Genomic DNA, 22,106 nt, shown 5'->3' on the forward strand with positions numbered 1-22,106 from the left:
CCGCCGGCCGCCCTCTAGGCTTGGGGGCTGCGGGCGCCTTACCCGTGCCAGCACGGCCAGAGCGGGAGGAACGCGGCGCGGGCTTGCCGGGACTGCTGGACAGCGGGGTCCAGTCTAGAGGGACAGGTCAATGATGGCTGTGGAGGAGGGAGGTCCTGGGCGGCGGCGCGGAAGCCGAGCCTCTGGACCACTGAGCTGGAGGCTGGCCAAGCTGGGGGCTCCCCCACTGAGGGCGCGCCTCGGGGAGAGGACAGGGGCCGGCGGGACCCTGCTTTGTTTCAGTCGCGCTGAGGTGAGGGGGCTGCACTCGGCCGAGCGGCGAGGACCGTGCCTGGCTCAGAGAGCCCCCCGAGTGCCCGGGCTGGCTTGCCGCCACGGTGCGGGAGAAGCGGGAGAGGGAGTGACAGGTGACGGGACTGACAGGGCAACTGCCATTATTTAGCACTCGGCCGCCCGGGTGCGCTTGCCACCTCCTTCTTCCCGAGCTGGCAGCCCAGGCCGCACGCACCTGTCCTAGGAGGGTGTAAACTTTGAGGCAGAGGTGGGAGACGAACCCGGGACGGTTTACCTTTGGGCCTCTGCCTTAGGCTGAGGGAAAAGTGTACCTGAACCAGGCTTTGAGAATTGGGCAGAGCTTGATGCGTGGAGATCACCGAGCCCTTCACTGGCTCGTAGGACCTTGGCCTTTTAAAAGGCAACACTTTCCTCCTCCCCAGAAGTGGTTGGACCTGTGAACACTAATTACTCAGGTGTAAGGAGTGCTTTGCAGTCTGTAAAGCTCTTTCCATTCCGGTGTCATAGATAATCCCTCACAATGAACTTACCAAGTAAGCGTTGTTTTATTTGCCTTTTTTACAGATGAAGACATTGTGTCCCAGAGACGTTTGTTAAATCAGGGAGTAGCAATAGACCCTTACTCTTTTTTTTTTTTTTTTTTTTTTTTTTGAGATGGAGTCTGGCTCTGTTGCCCAGGCTGGAGCGCAAAGGCACGATCTCGGCTCATTGCAACCTCCTCCTCCCAGGTTTAAGCAATTCTCCCTCCTTATTCTCCCTAGTAGCTGGGATTACAGGCGCCTGCCACCACACCCAGCTACTTTTATTTATTTATTTTTTTTGAGACAGTCTTGCTCTGTTGCCCAGGCCGGAATGCAGTGGCAGGATCTCCACTCCCTGCAGCCTCCACTGTCCGGGTTCCAGCGATTCTCCTGCCTTATCCTCCCGAGTAACTGGAACTATAGGCCCATAGCACCAAGGCAAGCTAATTTTTTAGTAGAGACAGGGTTTCACCATATTGGCCAGGCTAGTCTTGAACCCCTGACCTGTGATCCACCCATCTCAGCCTCCCAAAGTGATGGAATTACAGGCATGAACCACTGTGCCCAGCCTACTTTTGTATTTTTTTTTTTTTTGAGATGGAATCTCACTCTGTTGCCCAGGCTAGAGTGCAGTGGCTCGATCACAGCTCACTGCAACCTCTGCCTCCCGGGTTCAAGTGATTCTCTTGCCTCAGCCTCCTGAGTAGCTGGGATTACAGGCATGCGCCACCATGCCCGGCTAATTTTTGTATTTTTAGTAGAGATGGGGTTTCACCATGTTGGTTAGGCTGGTCTTGGTCCACACCTTGTGATCCCCCATCTCGGCCTCCCAAAGTGCTGGGATTACAGGCATGAGCCACTGCACCCAGTGGAGCCTAACTCTTATACATCAAATGCTTTCCTTGATAGGAAACCACCTGGGATTAAGCATCAAGACTCCAAACTCAAACATTCTGTGATTTCATCATCAGAGCTCTTGGTTAAGGGCACAATTCTTGGCTGGATTTGCCTGCCACTCCCCAGCCACCAACAACCGTATCTCAGCAACACCCTGGCACAGTACTTTTAATTATTTGTTAAATGTTTCTTACTGGTATGGGCTAAACCAACTGTGAGGAGAAGTGTTTTAGGCAGAGTCAAAACTTGGAGGTAGTAGGACAGGCTTGACTGAATTCTGAAAATTCCCTGAGTGTTTTGGGTTTTCTAGGTGATGATTATTTTGAGTATTGGTGAAAATAATTTCTTTTTCTTCCTGTTGACAGGTCCACCTCCTAGCAAATGATTGCGAGGAATATGAGAAAAGTAAGTAGAGATTTTGAAGTATCAGTTAAAAGAACCCAAATTGTTTATGTATAGAATAATGGTAGTTAATTTGGTGATACTATTTCTAGATGTATAAAGTTAATTGGCAAGTGCTTATCAAATGCCTTTTGTGTGTGTGTGTGTGTGTGTGTGTGTGTGTGTGTGTGTGAGATATAGAATCTCATTCACTCTGTTGGCCAGGCTGAAGTGCAGTGGCGCAGTCTCAGCTTACTGCAACTTTGCCTCCCAGGTTCAAGTGATTCTCCTGCCTCAGCCTCCTGAGTAGCTGGGATTACAGGCACATGCCACCACACCAGACTCATTTTTTGTATTTTCAGTAGAGACCAGTTTTCACCATGTTGGCCAGGCTGGTACTGAACTCAGGTGATCTGCTTACCTCAGCCTCCTAAAGTGCTGGGATTACAGGTGTGAGCCACCGTGCCTGACCCCCAGATGTCCGTTTTTGAGGAATATATTTATTAATACATGCTGCGAGGTCTATACAGATGTAGTCCATCACTACAAACACTGACAATATACCATGAGATGCTATTTTTTAAAATCCCCATAGGGCTGTGAAAGGGAGGAGGAGCCAGCTGTTACCCTAATGTCTATGATATGTGTCAGGTGCTGGGCTAAGTGTTTTTCTCTTATCCTATAGCTCTGTTTATCTTCCCAACAAACTTGAAAGGCAGAAGAAGCTATTTATTTATTTACTTATTTTGATGGTCTAACTGTCGCCCAGGCTAGAGGGCTAGAGTGAAGTGTTTCTTTTTTTTTTTTTTTTTAAAAGAAGTGTAGAGTCTCACCATACTGCTGAGGCTGGTCTCAGACTCCTGGACTCAAGCCATCCTCCTGCCTCCACCTCTCAAAGTGCTGAGATTACAAGTGTGAGCCATTGTGCTCTGGCTAAAGTGTTAAGTCTTGTTGATGCTGTATCAAAGACACATCCCAGATCTGTCTATCACCGACTACCCCAAATAAAGTCACTGTCATTTCTTGCCTGCAGTCCTGTAATAGTTTCCTAATTTTCTGCTTCCTTTCTTGCTACCCTAAAACCTGTTCTCCACACAGCAGCCTGACTGATCTATTTAAAATATAAGAAATCATGCCACCCTCCTCTTTTTTTTTTTTTGAGACGGAGTTTCGCTCTTGTTACCCAGGCTGGAGTGCAATGGCGCGATCTCGGCTCACCGCAACCTCCGCCTCCTGGGTTCAGGCAATTCTCCTGCCTCAGCCTCCTGAGTAGCTGGGATTACAGGCACGCGCCACCATGCCCAGCTAGTTTTTTGTATTTTTAGTAGAGACGGGGTTTCACCATGTTGACCAGGATAGTCTCGATCTCTCGACCTCGTGATCCACCCGCCTCGGCCTCCCAAAGTGCTGGGATTACAGGCTTGAGCCACCGCGCCCGGCCGCCACCCTCCTCTTAAAGTGCTCCCCTGGGTCCTCATTGCACTTAAGATAAAATCTAAGACAGAGGGTGGTGGTACATGCCTGTAATCCTAGCACCTTGGGAGGCTGAGGCGGGCAGATCGCTTGAGTCAGGAGTTGAAGACCAGCTTGGCCAACATGGCGAAACCCCATCTCTACTAAAAATATAAAAATTAGCTGGGCATGGTGGTGCACACCTGTAATCCCAGCTACTCAGGAGGCTGAGGCAAGAGGATCACTTGAACCTGGGAGGTGGAGGTTGTAGTGAGCTATCTTGCCACTGCACTCTAGCCTGGGAGACAGTGAGACTCTCTCCAAAAATAATGATAATAAGTAAATAAAATCTAATTCCTTGCCTTTACCTATCAGGACCTAGTGATTTGTCAACTACTTGCTTTACAACTTCATTTTGTATCATTTTCTCCCTCTATCATTGAATTCTAGCTTTGTGACCCTTCTTTTTTTTTTTGAGACAGGGTCTCACTGTCTACCCAGGCTGGAGTGCAGTGGCACGATCTCAGCTCACTGCATCCTCTACCTCCTGGGTTCAACTAATTCTCATGCCTCAGCCTCCTGAGTAGCTGGGATTACAGGCATGCACCGCCATACCCGGTCCTTTGTTTTTGTATTTTTAGTAGAGACAGTTTTACCACATTGGCCAGGCTGGTCTCAAACTCCTGACCTCAAGTGATCTGCCCTCCGTGGCCTCCCAAAGTGCTGGGATTATAGGTGTGAGCCACGGTGCCCGGCTGTTACCCTTCTTTCTGTCCCTGGAATGTGCTAAGCTTGTTCCTTGCCTTGGGGAGTTTGCATTTGTTGTTTCCTTCTAGAATGTTATTTTCCTAGATATTCTCATGTCTAGCCCCTTGCCATTTAGGTCTTAGATTAAATGTCATCTCCTGAGCACCTAAGTAAAGTAGTTCATGAAGCTCTCTATGATAGCTCCTTTTTAAATGTTCCTTATTGAACTTTAACGTAATATTTACTGCTAGTTTATTTTATGCTTCTTTCCGCTAGAATGAAAGCTCCTTAAATTGTAATAGCTAAAACTTATTATGGTTTTTTTTTCTTTTGAGTCAGGGTCTCGCTCTATTGCCCAGACTGCAGTATGTCAACCTCCACTTCCCCGGGCTCAAGGGATCCTCCCACCTCAGCCTCCTAAGTAGCTGGGACCACAGGTGTGCACCACCATACCTGGCTAATTTTCTGTAGAGACAGGGAGGGTTTTGACTTGGCATGTTGCCCAGGCTTGTCTCAAAGTTCTGGGTCCAGGTAATCCTTTTGCCTTGGCCTCCTAAATTGTTGGGATTACAGGCATGAGCCTGTAGTTGGCTAATGTTTAGTCTTGTTAGGCATTTAGAATAGTGCCTTTAACAACTCCAGAAGGTGGATACTTTTATTATGCCTATTTTACAGATGAGGAGACTGAGTCTTGACAGGTTAAGTAACTTGCCCATGGTCACAGGATTAGTGGCAGAGCTGGGATTTTTTTGTTTTGTTTTGTTTTGTTTTGTTTTGAGATGGAGTCTCAGTCTTTCTCCCAGGCTGGAGTGCAGTGGCACAATCTCCGCTCATTGTAACCTCTGTCTCCTGGGTTCAAGCAATTCTCCTGCCTCAGCCTGGGACATATAGGCACATGCCACCATGTGTAGCTAATTTTTTTATATTTATAGTAGAGATGGGGTTTCACCATGTTGGTTAGTCTGGTCTCAAACTCCTGACCTTAAATGATCCACCTGCCTTGGCCTCCCAAAGTATTGGTATTATAGATGTGAGCCACCACGCCTGGTCAGAATTTTTTATTTTTTATTTTTTTATTTTTATTTTTTATTTTTTTTTGAGACGGAGTTTCGCTCTTGTTACCCAGGCTGGAGTGCAATGGCGCGATCTCGGCTCACCGCAACCTCCGCCTCCTGGGCTCAGGCAATTCTCCTGCCTCAGCCTCCTAAGTAGCTGGGATTACAGGCATGCACCACCACGCCCAGCTAGTTTTTTTGTATTTTTAGTAGAGACGGGGTTTCACTATGTTGACCAAGATGGTCTCGATCTTTTGACCTCGTGATCCACCCGCCTCGGCCTCCCAAAGTGCTGGGATTACAGGCTTGAGCCACCGCGCCTGGCCCAGAATTTTTTATTTTTTGAGGCAGGGTCTCACTCTATCATCCAGGCTGGAGAGCAGTGGTATGATCATGGCTCACTGCAGCCTTGATCTTCTGGGCTCAAGCCATCCTCCCACCTTAGCTTCCCAAGTAGCTGAGATTATGGGCATGTGCCACCATGCCCAGCTAATTTTTCTTTTTTTTTTTTTTGTGGAGACAGAGTCTCACTATGTTGCCCAGGTTGCTCTTGAACTCCTGGGCTCAAGTGATCCTCCCACCTTGACCTCCCAAAGTGTTGGGATTACAGGCATGAACCAGCATGCCCAGCCTAGAGCTGGGATTTGAATCCAGCAGACTAGCTTCAGCATTCAAGCAAAAGTGGGGCCTTACCTTCCCCACCTCTGTAATTGGGCACCTCGAATGTAACGTGATGCTTAGCAGGCTCTCTCTCAAAGTTGTGAAATGAAAGAATGTAGTCACTAGAGAACATAAAATTATAAACCAAAGCCTAGGAACTGTTAGCCTTGATTTCACTTGTTCCCACTTGCAAATCTGTGAGCCAGTTGTGAATCTGAACTGCTTCTCACCATAAAACATGTCTCTAGTATGTCCGCTTTCTGCATTCCCACTGCTATCACCTTGTCCGTCTTCTGAGTGGCTTTCTCCTGCGTTCTGCTGCTACCACAGCTCCCAACAGTTTCCCAAATCACTGGCTAAGGGGAACTCCTCTCACTGATTTTTTTTTTTGAGATGGAGTCTCACTCTGTTGCCCAGGCTGGAGTGCAGTGGCACGATCTTGGCTCACTGCAAACTCTACCTCCCAGGTTCAAGCGATTCTCCTGCCTCAGTTTCCTGAGTAGTTGGGATTACAGGTGTGTATCACCATGCCCAGCTAATTCTTTTTGTACTTCTAATAGAGATGGGGTTTTACCATGTTGGCCAGGCTGGTCTTGAAATCCTGACCTTGTGATCCACCTGCCTCAGCCTCCCAAAGTGCTGGGGTTACAGGCGTGAGCCACTCTACCTGGCTCCTCACACTGATTTGAAATCTGCTTTCCTTATTAGGCTAAAGCAAAGAATCAGGTGTGTTATTAGGTCAGTAATGTCTATTTTTCCTTAATGAAAATTTTTTGGCTGACTTGTACCCTAACAGCATGTCCGTTTATCCTGACTACTGGTTTCCGTGGGGTCAGATTCATGTGTTGTGGCCTCTCATAAAATGGCTTCAACCGAAGTTTTCTTTGTTGTTAGATCACAAGACCTTTGAAGCAACAGCTAAGTGAAATGTGTGTAGACTGAACTTGGTGGTCCACTACCTCAACTGTGGTGCAGTGTGGGAATTTCTCTCATATCTCAGTTCCAAAATGTGAAAAATACTTGTTATTTTTGTTTTCCTTTTTTTTTTTCTGCAGACAAGGCCCTGTTTTTTTTTTTTTTTTTTAATAGAGATGGGGTCTCACTATGTTGCCCAAGCTGGGCTCAAGCAATTCTTCCCACCTTGGCCTCCCAAAGTGCTGGATTGCAGGTGTGAGCCACCACACCTGGCCGCCATTCTTTTTTTTTTTTTTTTTTTTTTTTTGGACGAAGTCTCGCTCTGTTACCAGTCTGGAGTGGAATGGCGCAATCTCAGCTCACTTCAGCCTCTGCCCCTGGGTTCAAGCTATTCTCCTCCCTCAGCCTCCCATGTAGCTGGAACTACAGGTGTGTGCCCCTGTGCCTGTTTAATTTTTGTATTTGTAGTAGAGACGGGGTTTCACTGTGTTGGCCAGGATGGTCTCGATCTCTTGACCTCATGATCTGCCTGCCACAGCCTCCTAAAGTGCTGGCATTACAGGTGTGAGCTACCAGGCCTGGCCCAGCATTCTATTTGCTGTCTCTCTTTCTCTGAATATGAATACCCTAGATATTTCATATAGGTGGAATCATACACTACTGGTTTTCTTGTGTCTGCCTTCTTTCACTTAGCACATTGTATTAGAGGTTTATCCATGTTGTAGCATTTCATTTCTTTGTTCTTTTTTTTGCCTAAATATATTCCATTGTTTGTATATACCACATTTTGTTTATTATTATTATTATTTTTTCCACCAAAATCTCACCTTGAACACATTTTGTTTATTTGTCTGTTGATTGACATTTGGGCTGTTGCCACTTTTTTCTTTGCCTTTTTTTTTGAGACGGAGTTTCATCTGTCGCCAGGCTGGAGTGCAGTGGTGCAATGATGGCTCACTGCAACCTCTGCGTCCCGGGCTCAGCCTCCTGAGTAGCTGGGACTAAAAGTGTGTGCCACCATGCCCCGCTAATTTTTTGTATTTTAGTGGAGACCGGTTTCACCATGATGGTCAGGATGGTTTTGATCTCCTGATCTTGTAATCCGCCTGCCTCAGCCTCTCAATGTGCTGGGATTACAGGCATGAGCCACTGCGCCCAGCCTTTCTTTTTTTATTTTATTAGTATTATTTTTGAGATGGGGTTTCACTATGTTGGCCAGGTCTTGAATTCCTGGCCTTAGGTGATCTGCCCACCTCGGCCTCCCAAAGTGCCGGGATTATAGGTATGAGTCACCATGCCTGGCCCTTTCTTTGCTTTTAAAAACGTTTTGGGAGGCCGGGCGCGGTGGCTCAAGCCTGTAATCCCAGCACTTTGGGAGGCCCAAGCGGGTGGATCACGAGGTCAAGAGATCGAGACCATCCTGGTCAACATGGTGAAACTCCGTCTCTACCAAAAATACAAAAAATTAGCTGGTCATGGACGCGCGTGCCTGTAATCCCAGCTACTCAGGAGGCTGAGGCAGGAGAATTGCCTGAACCAGGAGGCGGAGGTTGTGGTGAGCCGAGACCGCGCCATTGCACTCCAGCCTGGGTAACAAGAGCGAAACTTCGTCTCAAAAAAACAAAAAACAAAAAACAAAAAACGTTTTGGGCTGGGCGTTTGAGGCCAGCCTGGATAACATGGTAAAACCCTGTCTCTACTAAAAATATAAAAATTAGCCGGGCGTGGTGGTGGGTGCCTGTAATTCCAGCTACTCCAGAGGCTGAGGCAGGAGAATATCTTTTTTTTTTTTTTTTGAGACGGAGTTTCGCCCTTGTTACCCAGGCTGGAGTGCAATGGCACCATCTCGGCTCACCGCAACCTCCGCCTCCTGGGTTCAGGCAATTCTCCTGCCTCAGCCTCCTGAGTAGCTGGGATTACAGGCACGTGCCACCATGCCCAGCTAATTTTTTGTATCTTTAGTAGAGACGGGGTTTCACCATGTTGACCAGGATGGTCTCGATCTCTCGACCTTGTGATCCACCCGCCTCGGCCTCCCAAAGTGCTGGGATTACAGGCTTGAGCCACCGCGCCCGGCCAGGAGAATATCTTGAACCCTGGCGGTGGAGGTTGCAGTGAGCTGAAATCGCACCACTGCACTCCAGCCTGGGCAACAAGAATGAAACTCTGTCCCTCCACCCCAACCCTAAAAAAAGAAAAAAAGTGTTGGGATTACAGGCATGAGCCACTTTGCCACACGTTTTGACACTTTTTGGCTATTGTGACTAATGCTGCTATGAACACGGATGTACAAATATGTTCGAATCTGTGCTTTTAATTCTTTGCATACATACCCAGAAGTAGAACTCTGGATCATATGGTCATTCCATTTGTTGAGGAACCACCATACTGTTTTCCACAGTTCTGAACCATTTTGCTATCAGGAATATTCAATAGTTCTCATTTCGCTACATCTTTGCCAACATTTATTTATCTTTAAAACCAGCCAATGAGGTAGTAAGACAGATGGTGTTATATCTTCATTTCACAGATGACTCAACTGAAGTCAGTTCCTTGCACAAGATCATAGAACTGTTGAGTTATCTTCGTACACATTAGTCAAACAAAAAAATGTCAGGCCTATTAGGTGACATCATTGTATCACTATTGAGCATTTATTTATTTATTTATTTATTTATTTATTTATTTATTTGAGACAGAGTCTTGCTCTGTCTCCCAGGCTGGAGTGCAGTGGTGTAATCTTGGTTCATTGCAACCTTCTTTTCCCGGGTTTAAGCGATTCTCCTGCCTCAGCCTCCCCAGTAGCTGGGATTACGGGTACCTGCCACAATGCCCAGCTAATTTTTGTATTTTAAAAAAATATTTTAAAATACGGGGCTAGTTGGTTTGTCAGGTGAGTTGTTACACACTCCTTAGCAGATTCTGACTTCCATGGCCACCGTCCTGTAATTTTTGTATTTTATAGTAGAGACAGGATTTCACCATGTTGGCTAGGTTGGTCTCAAACTCTTGTCCTCAGGTGATCTGCCTGTCTTGGCCTCCCAAAGTGCTGGGATTACAGGCATGAGCCGCCACACCTGGCCTGAGCATTCATTTGTAAAATGAATTATCCAGTTCCTTTTTTTTTTCTGTTTATGTCCTCCTCCCCTCTGACTCCCTGCTGACCCTCAGGTGGAGTCTCGCTCTGTCGCCCAGGCTGGAGTGCAGTGGCTCAGTCTTGGCTCACTATAGCCTCTGCCTCCAGGGTTCAAACGATTCTCCTGCCTCAGCCTCCCGAGTATCTGGGATTATAGGTGTGCACCACCATGCCCGGCTAATTTTTGTTTTTGTTTTTGTTTTTTTTTTAATTAAATTTTTTTTGTTTTTGAGATGGAGTGTTGCTCTGTCGCCCAGGCTGGGGTACAGTGGTGCGATCTCGGCTCATTGCAACCTCTGCCTCCAGGGTTCAAGTGATTCTTCTGCCTCAGCCTCCCAAGTAGCTAGGACTATGGGTGTGAGCCACCATGCCAACTAATTTTTTTTTTTTTTTTTTTTTTTTTTTGAGACGGAGTTTCGCCCTTGTTACCCAGGCCGGAGTGCAATGGCACGATCTCGGCTCACCGCAACCTCCGCCTCCTGGGTTCAGGCAATTCTCCTGCCTCAGCCTCCTGAGTAACTGAGATTACAGGTGTGCACCACTGGCTAATTTTTTTTGTATTTTTAGTAGAGATGAGGTTTCACCATGTTGGTCTGGCTGGTCTTGAACTCCTGATCTCCTGATCCACCCACCTCGGCCTCCCAAAGTGCTGGGATTACAGGCATGAGTCACCATGCCTGGCCTGATTTTTATATTTTTAGTAGAGACAGGATTTCACCATATTGGCCAGGCTGCTCTCGAGCTCATGACCTCAAGTGATCTGCCTGCCTCAGCTTCCCAAACTGCTTGGATTACAGGCGTGAATCACCACGCCTGGACTTTGTTTTTAGAGACAGAGTCTCATTCTGTTGCTCAGGATGAACTCAAACTCCAGGGCTCAACAATGCTCCTGTGTCAGCTTCCAGAGTAGCTGGGACTACAGGTGCACACCACCACACCCAGCTGTTTATATCTTTCTATCAAAAGATTGAAGGTCCCTCAGTTATAAGAGTTCTCTTAGAGGTCTCATTTTCTTCCACTGTAAGCAGAAGCTTACTACATCTCAAGGCAACTTACTCTGGGACAAGTTTTGCTCAAGCCTACAACTAAGAACAAGCCTTCTTCTTTTTTTTTTTTTTTTTTTTTTTTGAGACGGAGTTTCGCTCCTATTACCCAGGCTGGAGTGCAATGGCGCGATCTCGGCTCACTGCAACCTCCGCCTCCAGGGTTCAGGCAATTCTCCTGCCTCAGCCTCCTGAGTAGCTGGGATTACAGGCACGCGCCACCATGCCCGGCTAATTTTTGTATTTTTAGTAGAGACGGGGTTTCACCATGTTGACCAGGATGGTCTCGATCTCTTGACCTCGTGATCCACCCGCCTCAGCCTCCCAAAGTGCTGGGATTACAGGCGTGAGCCACCGCGCCCGGCCTCAAGCCTTCTTCTTAATGGTCCTTTAGACCCATTTCCAGTCTTCCCATCTACCTGCTACACATCCCAATACCTTCAGGTGGGGCTCTTGTGAGATGAACTGCAGACCCAGCACTCTCCTGGCTGGCCAGCCTGCTGCTCTGTGTCCTCCTGTTTTTTCACTGAGATATAATTCACATATCACAAAATTCACCCTTTCAAAGTGTACAATTCAGTGGTTTTTAGTATATTCAGAGTTGTGCAACCATCACTATTACCTAATACCACGGTGTTTCCATCACCGCCCACCCAAATCCCTACCCAGCAGCAGCGAATCTGTATTCTCCCCTTTATGCAGCCCCTGGCAACCACTAAGCCACTTGATAATCTCTGTGGATTTACTGATTTTGGACACTTCATGTAAATAAAATCATACAATATGTGGTCTTCTATGTCTGGTTTTTTGTAAGGTTCATCCATGTCATAGACAAATCAGTACTTCCTTCAGTGGCTGAATAACACTCCATTGTATGGATATCCATTAATTAGTTGATGGGCATTTGAATTGCTTATACTTTTTTTTTTTTTTTAGACAGAGTTTCACTCTTGTTACCCAGGCTAGAGTGCAATGGCGCGATCTCGGCTCACCGCAACCTCCGCCTCCTGGGTTCAAGCAATTCTCCTGCCTCAGCCTCCTGAGTAGCTGGGATTACAGGCACGTGCCACCATGCCCAGCTAATTTTTTGTATTTTTAGTAGAGACAGGCTTTCACCATGTTGACCAGGATGGTCTCGATCTCTCGACCTCGTGATCCACCCGCCTCGGCCTCCCAAAGTGCTGGGATTACAGGCTTGAGCCACCGCGCCCAACCATGCTTATATTTTTTTTTTTTTTTTTTTTTTTTTTTTTTTGAGACGGAGTTTCGCTCTTGTTACCCAGGCTGGAGTGCAATGGCACTATCTCGGCTCACCGCAACCTCCACTTCCTGGATTCAAGCAATTCTCCTGCCTCAGCCTCCTGAGTAGCTGGGATTACAGGCACGTGCCACCATGCCCAGCTAATTTTTTGTATTTTTAGTAGAGACGGGGTTTCACCATGTTGACCAGGATGGTCTCGATCTCTCGACCTCGTGATCCACCCGCCTCAGCCTCCCAAAGTGCTGGGATTACAGGCTTGAGCCACCGCGCCCGGCCCCATGCTTATATTTTTGATGGACATTTCGTCCATCAATTTGTGCGTTGCGCACAAATGCTGTGAATGTTTGTGTATGTGTCTGTGTGACCATATGTTTTCAGTTCTCTTGGGTGTATACTCAGGAGTAGAATTGCTAGGTCCTATGGTAACTGTTTAACTTTTTAGAGGAACTGTTAGACTTCCATTTTCCATAATCACTAGCAGTGTATGAGGGTTCCAGCTTCTCCCCATTCTAGCCAACACTTGTTATTGTCCTTTGGGCTACTGCCATGCGAGTGGGTTGGAAGCAGTATCTCATTGTGGTTTTGACTTTCATTTCCCTGATGACTAATGGTTTTGAGCGTCTTTTTGTATGCTTTTTGGCCATTTGCATATTATCTTTGGAGAAATATCTATGAAAATCCTTTACCCATTGAAAAAATTCTTTTTTTTTTTTTAATTTTTTTTTTTTTTTTGAGACGGAGTTTCGCTCTTGTTACCCAGGCTGGAGTGCAATGGCGCGATCTCGGCTCACTGCAACCTCCGCCTCCTGGGTTCAGGCAATTCTGCCTCAGCCTCCTGAGTAGCTGGAATTACAGGCACGTGCCACCATGCCCAGCTAATTTTTATATTTTTAGTAGAGACGGGGTTTCACCATGTTGACCAGGATGGTCTCGATCTCTCGACCTTGTGATCCACCCGCCTCAGCCTCCCAAAGTGCTGGGATCACAGGCTTCAGCCACCGTGCCGGGCTTAATTTTTTTTTTAAATTAATTTTTTTTTTTTTTTTTTTTGAGACGGAGTTTCGCTCTTGTTACCCAGGCCGGAGTGCAATGGCACGATCTCGGCTCACCGCAACCTCCGCCTCCTGGGTTGAGGCAATTCTCCTGCCTCAGCCTCCTGAGTAGCTGGGATTACAAGCAAGCGCCACCATGCCCAGCTAATTTTTTTCTATTTTTAGTAGAGATGGGGTTTCACCATGTTGACCAGGATGGTCTCCATCTCTTGACCTCGTGATCCACCCGCCTCGGCCTCCCAAAGTGCTGGGATTACAGGCTTGAGCCACCACGCCCGGCTCTTTTTTGATTGTTAAGGGTAAGTTTTTTTTTTTTTTTTTTTGTTGAGTCGGAGTCTTGCTCTGTTGCCCCGGCTGGAGTGCAGTGGCCTGATCTTGACTCACTGCAGCCTCTGCCTCCCGGGCTCAAGTGATTCTTCTGCCTCAGCCTCCCAAGTAGCTGAGACTGCAGGCGCTTACTACCATACCCGGATAATTTTTCTGTATTTCTAGTAGAGATGGGGTTTCACTGTGTTAGCCAGCCTGGTCTCAATCTTCTGACCCCGTGATCTGCCTGCCTTGGCCTTCCAAAATGCTGGATTACAGGCATGAGCCACGGCGCCCAGCTTTTTTTCTTTTTCTTTTTGCTGAGTCTCGCTCTTGTTGCTCAGGCTGGAGTGCAGTGGCAAAATCTCAGTTCACTGCAACCTCTGCCTCCCAGGTTCAAGTGATTCTCCTGCCTCAGCCTCCCAAGTAACTGGGATTATAGGCGCCTGCCACCAGGCCTGGCTCTTTTTTTTTTTTTTTTTTCTGTATTTTTAGTAGAGATCGAGTTTCACCATGTTGGTCAGGCTGGTCTCAAACTCCTGACCTCAGGTGATCTGCTCATCTTGGCCTCCCAAAGTGCTGGGATTACCGGTGTGAACCACTGTACCCAGCTGAGGGTAAGATTTTTTTTTTTTTTTTTTTTTAGGCAGAGTCTCACTCTGTTGTCAGGCTGGAGTGTAGTGGCATGATCCTCCGTCTCCCGGGTTCAACTGATTGTCTTGCTGCAGCCTTCTGAGTAGGTGGGACTACAGGTGTGCGCCACCATGCCCAGCTAATTTTTTTGTATTATTAGTAGATACAGGGTTTCACCATGTTGGCCAGGATGGTCTTAATCTCCTGACCTCATGCTCCACCTGCCTTGGCCTCCCAAAGTGTTGTGATTACAGGCGTGAGCCACTGCACCCAGCTGATGCCCAGCTAAGTTTTATGTTTTTAGTAGAGATGGGGCTTCACCATGTTGGCCAGGCTGGTCTCTCTCTCTTGTCCTCAGCCTGCGTTGGCCTCCCAAAGTGCTGGGATTACAGACGTGAGCCACTGCTCCTGGCCAAGATTTAAAAATACAGTCTAAATACAGAAATATGTGATCTGCAAATACATTCTGCCATTCTATATGTCTTTTTACTTTCTTGGTCATGTCCTCTGATGCACAAAAGTTTTGAGGTCTAACTTGTTTTTGCCTTGGTTTCTTGTACTTTTTAGGTGTTATATCTAAGAAGCCGTTGCCTATTCCAGGGTCATGAAAATTTATGCCTATATTTATTTTCTTTTTTTTTTTTCTTAGATGGAGTTTCATTCTTGTCACCCAGGCTGGAGTGCAATCGCGTGATCTCGGCTCACAGCAACCTCTGCCTCCCAGGTTCAAGAGATTCTCCTGCCTCACCCTCCCGAGTAGCTGGGACTACAGGCACGTGCCACCATGCCCCACTATTGTTTGTATTTTTAGTAGAGACAAGTTTCACCGTGTTGACGAGGATGGTCTCAATCTCTTGACCTCATGATCTGCCTGCCTCAGCCTTTCAAAGTGCTGGGATTACAGGTGTGAGCCACTGTGCCCAGCCAATTTTATTCTTCTTGATGCTGGCCTTTGTCCTCTCTCTCTAAGTAGGATGACCTCATCATGAACCTAATACTGTCTAGAGATGTTTCCTTGGTTATAAAATCAGAACCTCAGGGAGATTTTTTATGATCCCTCAGTTGCCCCCTCCCCTCCACTTTTCAGTTTTTAGTCTGTATTTTGAATTTGCTTGAAACAGGGTCCCCATGACATATCTGCTGGTTAATTTGCAGCCATCACTGGTGCTTATCTGCCGTAAGGGAGATAAAAGGACATGGAGAGGAATGGCTTTGGAGTCCAACAGGCTATTGTCCTGGTAAGCCTTTTACTGGCTGTGTGGTCTGGAGCACATTATTTCACCTGAGCTTGTTTTTCATTTGTCGAATGGGGCTGTTATTGAGGATTCAGTAAGTGCAGTGAATGAGGGCAGCTGGAGCACTGCTAGCCCACTGGGCCCATTTCCTAGATTGATGGGCAGTAACAGCCCAGGAGGGTCTCACTCAGCCACCCATGCAGAGGTGCAGTGCCACAGTCATGGCTCACTGCAGCCTCAACCTCCTGGGTTCAAGCAGTCCTCCTGCTTCAGCCTCCCAAGTACCTGGTGTGCCACTATGCCTGCCTTTTATTATTTTTGGTAGAGGTAAGGGTCTCACTCTGTTACCCAGTCTGGTCTCTCGACTCCTGGCCTCAAGCAATCCTTCCTCTCTCAGTGCTGGGATTACAGGTGGAAACCTGCACCAACATTGAAATTATCTTCTTGTATTGCTGATTCTAGAGTAATCCTTATTTTCTACCATTGCACTACTGCTCATTTGGGAAAGGGCAGCTTTCCCCTCTGCCCTTCCTTTTTTTTTTTTGAGAGGCAGTTTTTCTCGTCACCCAGGCTAGAGTGCAATGGTCTGATCTCAGCTCACTGCAACCTCTACCACCTCCTGGATTCAAGCGATTCTCCTGCCTCAGCTTTCCAGGTAGCTGGGATTACAGTGCCTGGCTTTTTTCCATTTTTAGTAGAGACAGGTTTTACCATGTTGGTTGGCTGGTCTTGAACTCCCAAAATCAGGTGATCCACCCACCTTGGCCTCCCAAAGTGCTGGGATTACAGGCATGAACCCCTGCACCTGGCTTTTTTTTTTTTTGAATGGAGGCCAGGCTGGAGTGCAATGGCACAATCTGGACTTACTGCAACCTCCACCTCCTGGGTTCAGGTGATTCTCCTGCCTCAGCCTTTCGAGTAGCTGGGATTACAGACGTCCACCACAACACCTGGCTAAGTTTTGTATTTTTAGTAGAGATGGGGTTTCACTATGTTAGCGAGGCTGGTCTTGAACTCCTGACCTCAGGTGGTCTGCCTGCCTGGGTCTCCCACAGTGCTGGGATTAAAGACATGAGCCACCGCACCCCGCCTAATTTTGTATTTTTAGTGGAGACGGGGTTTCACGTTTGCCAGGCTGGTCTCGAACTCCTGACCACAGGTAATCCACCCACCTCAGCTTCCCAAAGTGCTGAGATTACAGGCGTGAGCCACTGCGCCCAGCCTCCTTTCTGTTTAATCGACTTCTGTCCCTACTTCCTTCTTTCAACATTGCAGTGACAATGTGCTGGTCTAACATTTTAACCCAGCTATCCATAGCCAGAGGCAGAGCTTTCAAAACTGGGAATTTACTGTATTCTAAACATTTCCCTCTTGAGGGTTTATTCAGATGAATCCTGGGCTCCTGGTCTTAGGGCACAGTCTTTCTGGAACAGGTGCTCACACTTTCTGTTATCAGGTCTCAGCCACATAGGCCTGGAGCTGCTCCCTAGCCCGATCTGGTGCACTCTTCCGGGCGCCTCCTCTCCTTTTCCCATTCGTCTCCCCTCCACCATCCAGCTTCCATGCTGCCCTTCCCAGAAACATCTCCAATTCCCATCAGCTAGGTTTTCTTTCATGGATTCCTTCTTGTATTCTTTGCATATATCCCATCACTTGGTATTCTGTACTTTTGTCATGCTATCTTCTTTTATAGCCCTCAAGCTGGTTAGCTTGAGGGCAGGGCTGCACGCTGTTCATGTGTGCTCTGCCCAGCCTGGTGCGTTGTAGCTGCTCCATGGATATCTGCTGGGTCACTGAGCTGAAGCAGGTGGTTGCTTGATGCATTTTTCTGGGCTGGCTCTGATTAATGCTGAGTAAGTTCATCTCACATTAAGATGCTGGTTTCCGGGCTGGGCAAGGTGGCTTATGCCTCTAATCCCAGCATTTTGGGAGGCCAAGGTGGGAGGATCACTTGAGCCCAGGAGTTTTAGATGCGATCTCTATAAAAATTTTAAAAAGTCAGCCAGGCATAATGGTGCACACCTGTAAGTCCAAGCTACTAGGGAGGCTGAATTGAGAGGATTGCTTCAGCCCATGAGTTTGAGGCTACAGTCAACAATTGTGCCACTGCATTCTGGCCTAGGTGACCAGACTTGTCTTAAAAAAAAAAAAAAATGCTGGTTTTCAGACTGTAAAATAGTAGTAACAGTTCAATATATCTGATAATCATGTCTTTAGCAGTCACATACGGTTAGTGTACATCTGTGATAAAAATAAGATCTGGAATTGATACCAAAGCAGCTCAGTAATAGTAGACTTTTTAGTGTACTAACATTTAAGTTTGTTCACAGCCAGTGCCTATCAATGTTCAGTTGGAGGATAAATAACCTCTCTATTCTTTCAGTATCTAGCATACTACTGGACTTGTGTTGTAATCTCTCTCAGCCTTCTAGGTTTTATTTCCACACATTTTCCTACCTTTCAACCCGATTCCAACTGACTTTTTGATGAGCAGTTAGCAAACAGAAGTAATGTATTCCCTAGCTTCATGCTGCTTCTTTTTTGAGACAGAGTCTGGCTCTGTCACCCAGGCTGGAGTGCAGTGGTGCGATCTTGGCTCACTGCAATCTCCTCCAGAGTTTGATTCTCCTGCCTCAGCCTCCCGAGTAGCTGGGACTATAGGCGCCTGCCACACCTGGCTAATTTTTATATTTTTAAGAGAGAGAGAGTTTCACCTTACTGGCCAGGCTGGTCTCAAATTCCAGACCTTGTGATCTGCCTGCCTTGGCCTCCCGAAGTGCTGGGATTACAGGCGTGAGCCACTGCGCCTGGCAAGTCTTTTTTTTTTTTTCCAAGAAGTTACTTGGGATTTAGGCAGATATGAACTATCTTAGGTCCTCCTCATCCCATGTAAAACGAAGGTGATTAGAAGACCATGAGGTCATCCTTAAGGGGTCCTGAATCAAGATGTAAATAGGTATCTTTTCAACCTTGACTACTAGCTGGTGCTTATAGTACTTTTTCCCAGAACTTTGGACAAATCCACCCAGATCTACTTGGGAATACATACACAGTATGTTAATGAGGCTATAAGCTAATGCTTTCACTTTTTTCTCTGAATCCTGAGCATCAGGCACTCTGTGTACCCCAAAACAGACATGGTATCAAGAAGTGAAACAAAGTCAGGGTGTCTGTCTCACACAGTTTATTTAACAATAGGTAATAAGAAATCAAATTTAACAGTCTATACAGTGATCCAAAGTTCATATTTATAAGTAATCAACTTTAATTGCATGATTTACAACAGTTGAGGGTTTTTGCTATTTTCAAGTTTTATAGAAAGTGTGTGTGTGTGTGTGTGTGTGTGTGTGTGTGAGAGAGAGAGAGAGAGAGAGAGAGAGTTGGGGGTAAGGTAAGGAGGAAGAAAGCAAGCAAAGAAACCCCCAGGGACATTTTGCATGTTAAAATCATCCCACCGGAATCGTTTCTTACCCTCTTTTTAATTTTTTTCCTTTGTTAGATGTAAAAATAACAAAAAAAATTCTTTCAAGAAACAGAAACCACAATATATAATACATCAATTTGGCAGCTGCCCCTGTATATTTTTGAAAAAGTCATTTTTCTCTCTACATGTACAAATTATTTTAATACTTGAAGTTTTACGCTCAGACTTATTACAGAATAGAAAATTTTCTGGAGCACAAAAGTTGACTTTAGGGGAAGAAAGGGATTTTTTTTTTTTTTAAACATTTTTAAAAGAATGAACATCTTTGCACCCAGAGAAAAAAAATTGGTATTTTAATATATATTTATATATATTTATATATATATATAGAATGTAATTTTAAAGTAACATTAACCCCTTTTGTCCTCTGGTTTTAGAAATGTTTTAACTCTTCCATAAAGTGAGGAAAATAGGGAAAAATGTCAACCATCTGCACCAGTAAATAATAACTATTAATATTACATACTTTCATTAATTTAAAAAAAATAATAAAACCTATTGGAGGTGCAAGGCAGGAGCATATTGTTTGGCTTCACAGGCCTCAGCCTCCTCCCAGTGCACACTTGAACCACACACACAAGGGGGAAAAAAGCTGGTGGTAACCAGCCATAACAAAAATATATTCTTTGTATCCTATCATCCCTCAGGTTCATCTTGCATGTTTGCTTTAAACCACAAACAGCTACTGCACAGTTCTTATGTGTTCCAAGGAAAATTGTCTTTTAGGCTACGAAAAGATTCAAAAAAATTGTTTTCAGTACAAAAAGTCTTGTTAAGAGAAAATAATTTTTTTGCTCCCAAAATACTACAAGGTGTCTCTAGTGTATGTCTAGTGTACTCTGTGAGAGGTTTGAATTCAAGTCTGAGTTATCGGTGCTGAGTCCCAGGTCCGTGGCGCTTGCACCATGGAGGTTTGCCATGCCTGGATTGCTAGTAAGCTGAGAAAGCATTGAATTCTGCTCCGGGCTGGCAAAATGCCCTTGTTCCATGGGGTTTGCCTGGGCAGCTACCAATCCAGGATGTGGGGAACTTGTCTGTGGGGAAACATGGTGTGGAGAAGGTTGAGGCTGCATCCTTGGGGAAGGGCTGGAGTGGGGGGGCTGGGACTGTGGCCGTGGAGAAGGGACAGGCTGGGGAGAACGCACTTGATTGGAGAGAGAATTAGGGATCTGCTGGCCTTGTAGGTGTGGGGACTGGGCCTGATTTGGGAGCATATGCTGCTGGGGGCTCATGGGGTTGGGCTGAGCAGGGGACCCCATCTGTTGCTGAAGGAGTCGCTGCTGATAGGCCTGCAGACTGGCACCTGCCTCTGCTCCCAAGGCCTGGGGGAGCTGGCCCATCTGTCCCATATTTCCTTGTTGCATCTGTTGCATGTGATGCTGCATCCGCTGCTGCTGCTGCTGCTGCTGTTGCTGCTGTGGTGGGTAGCCAACTCCTTGGGGTTGCTGGAACTGATTATGGTTGGCCATTCCAGGACCCATTCCTGGCCCTGATCCCTGTTGCTGCTGTTGCTGCATCATCTGCTGTCGTCTCAAGATGTCTCGGAACTGTGAAGGCATGGTGTTGTGGTTCATGTTCATCTGCTGAGCTTGGGGGCTCATCCCTCCCATGGGTGGCTGGAGTTGCTGCTGTGGTTGCTGCTGTGGCAGGCCAGCCCTCTGGACACCTGCCTGCATTGGATTCATGTTCTGCATGGCTGGATTGGAGTGGACCCCCTGCTGCCCTGGCATGGTAGGTGGCTGTAGTCCTGGCTGCCCCTGGGGCATGCCAGGCTGCCCAGGGAGGGATTGCGGATTAGAGTTGGCATACTTGGCAGCTCGCTGCTTGATGAATGCAGCCAACAGCTGGGGGTTGGCGTGAAGGATACTAAGCACCTGTTGCTGCTGTAAAGGAGAGCTGGGAGACCTGAGAGTCCGCAGAAGGTTTTGTAAGGCTTGCTGAGACACAGTGCCTGGTTTGAGTGGGCTCACACCTACCTGGCCCAGTCCTGGTTGTGGAGCCATGTTCAAGGGTTGACCATGCTGGGCCACTGACATCATGGCTGGCCTTGGCATCCCAGACTGTAGTTGCTGGGGCTGAGGCAATCCTCCTTGGGCCCAGGGTGGCTGTTGCTGCATCCCTGTGGGTCCCATCCCTGGCTCCAAATGCCCACTAGGACCTCTGGTCATCGGAGGTGGGTTCATACCCATGGGGGCCATAGGAGCCATTGGAGGCATTTGGTGTTGGATTGGCCTTTGAAAAATTTGCACATGGGCCATCTGCCGCTGTGTCTCTGCTGCTCTCTGAATCTGCATTGCCATTTCCACTGCTGCAGGTGGGGGCCCTGGAAGGGGTGGCTGAGCAGTCTGAGGAGGGGTTGGAGGGGTCACCTGGCCTGCTGCCTTACCCTGGGACACAGGGCCAGCAGCTTGAGTCCTGGGCAAGTAGGGTGGCATGCTATTGGGAGGGGTAGGCTGAGGCTGAGAGGTGGGCTGGGGTGTCTGTGGGGTGGCTGGCTGTTGGCCAGTTGGTGTTGTTGGAGTGGCAGGAGTGGGGGAAGGCAGGCCCTGTTGCTGCCCGACCACACCAGTCCGCTGCATGCTGGCCATCCGCCTGCGAAGCATCTGGGCCTGCTGCAGTCGGTGCTGGAGCTGCTGTTGCCGGAGCTTCTGTTTGATATTTAGGCAGAATGGCACCGGGCATTTGTTCTCCTGGCAGTGCTTGGCATGGTAGCAGCAGAGGGCAATGAGCTGCTTGCAGATGGGGCATCCACCGTTGGTTTTCCGTTTGCAACCCTTAGTATGCTGTACAACCCGCTTCATCTTCTGGCAGGAGGGCAGGGAGCAATTGGCATTCCGACACTGGCAAGCATGGACCAGAGACTGGATGCAGCGCTGGATACTCAGGCGGCGAGAATCGCCTGGGCTCTGGGTGGCTGCAGCCTGCTGGTTGTTGCTCTCATCATCTAAGCCCAGACCTAGTTTCTCCATTTTGTGGTCATGGTTTTTAGTGTTATAGCAGGTGATACACAAGTCATAATCCTGGGGAAAAAACA

The 22,106-nt window shown here is 47.3% G+C and overlaps 1 protein-coding gene and 1 long non-coding RNA gene across 2 annotated transcripts in view; one reads left to right on the forward strand and one right to left on the reverse strand.

The window, feature by feature from the left end:
- The first annotated feature begins 27 nt into the window (after positions 1-27).
- On the forward strand, positions 28-18,732 carry LOC141582554 (uncharacterized). Its single transcript, XR_012515425.1, has 3 exons — positions 28-292; positions 2,078-2,117; positions 15,003-18,732. It is a non-coding gene; the product is annotated as an uncharacterized LOC141582554 (long non-coding RNA).
- A 23-nt stretch (positions 18,733-18,755) lies between these two features.
- Positions 18,756-22,106, reverse strand: part of EP300 (EP300 lysine acetyltransferase) — a 92,095-nt gene continuing 88,744 nt past the window's right edge. Inside the window, exon 31 of the mRNA XM_003932837.3 lies at positions 18,756-22,092. Coding sequence (XP_003932886.1) covers positions 19,891-22,092 — 2,202 coding nt within the window. The 3' untranslated portion in view covers positions 18,756-19,890. The remainder of the gene's footprint in view (positions 22,093-22,106) is intronic.

This window comes from Saimiri boliviensis, chromosome 21 (genome assembly GCF_048565385.1).
Source record: "Saimiri boliviensis isolate mSaiBol1 chromosome 21, mSaiBol1.pri, whole genome shotgun sequence".
Classification (NCBI taxonomy): Eukaryota; Metazoa; Chordata; class Mammalia; order Primates; family Cebidae; genus Saimiri; species Saimiri boliviensis.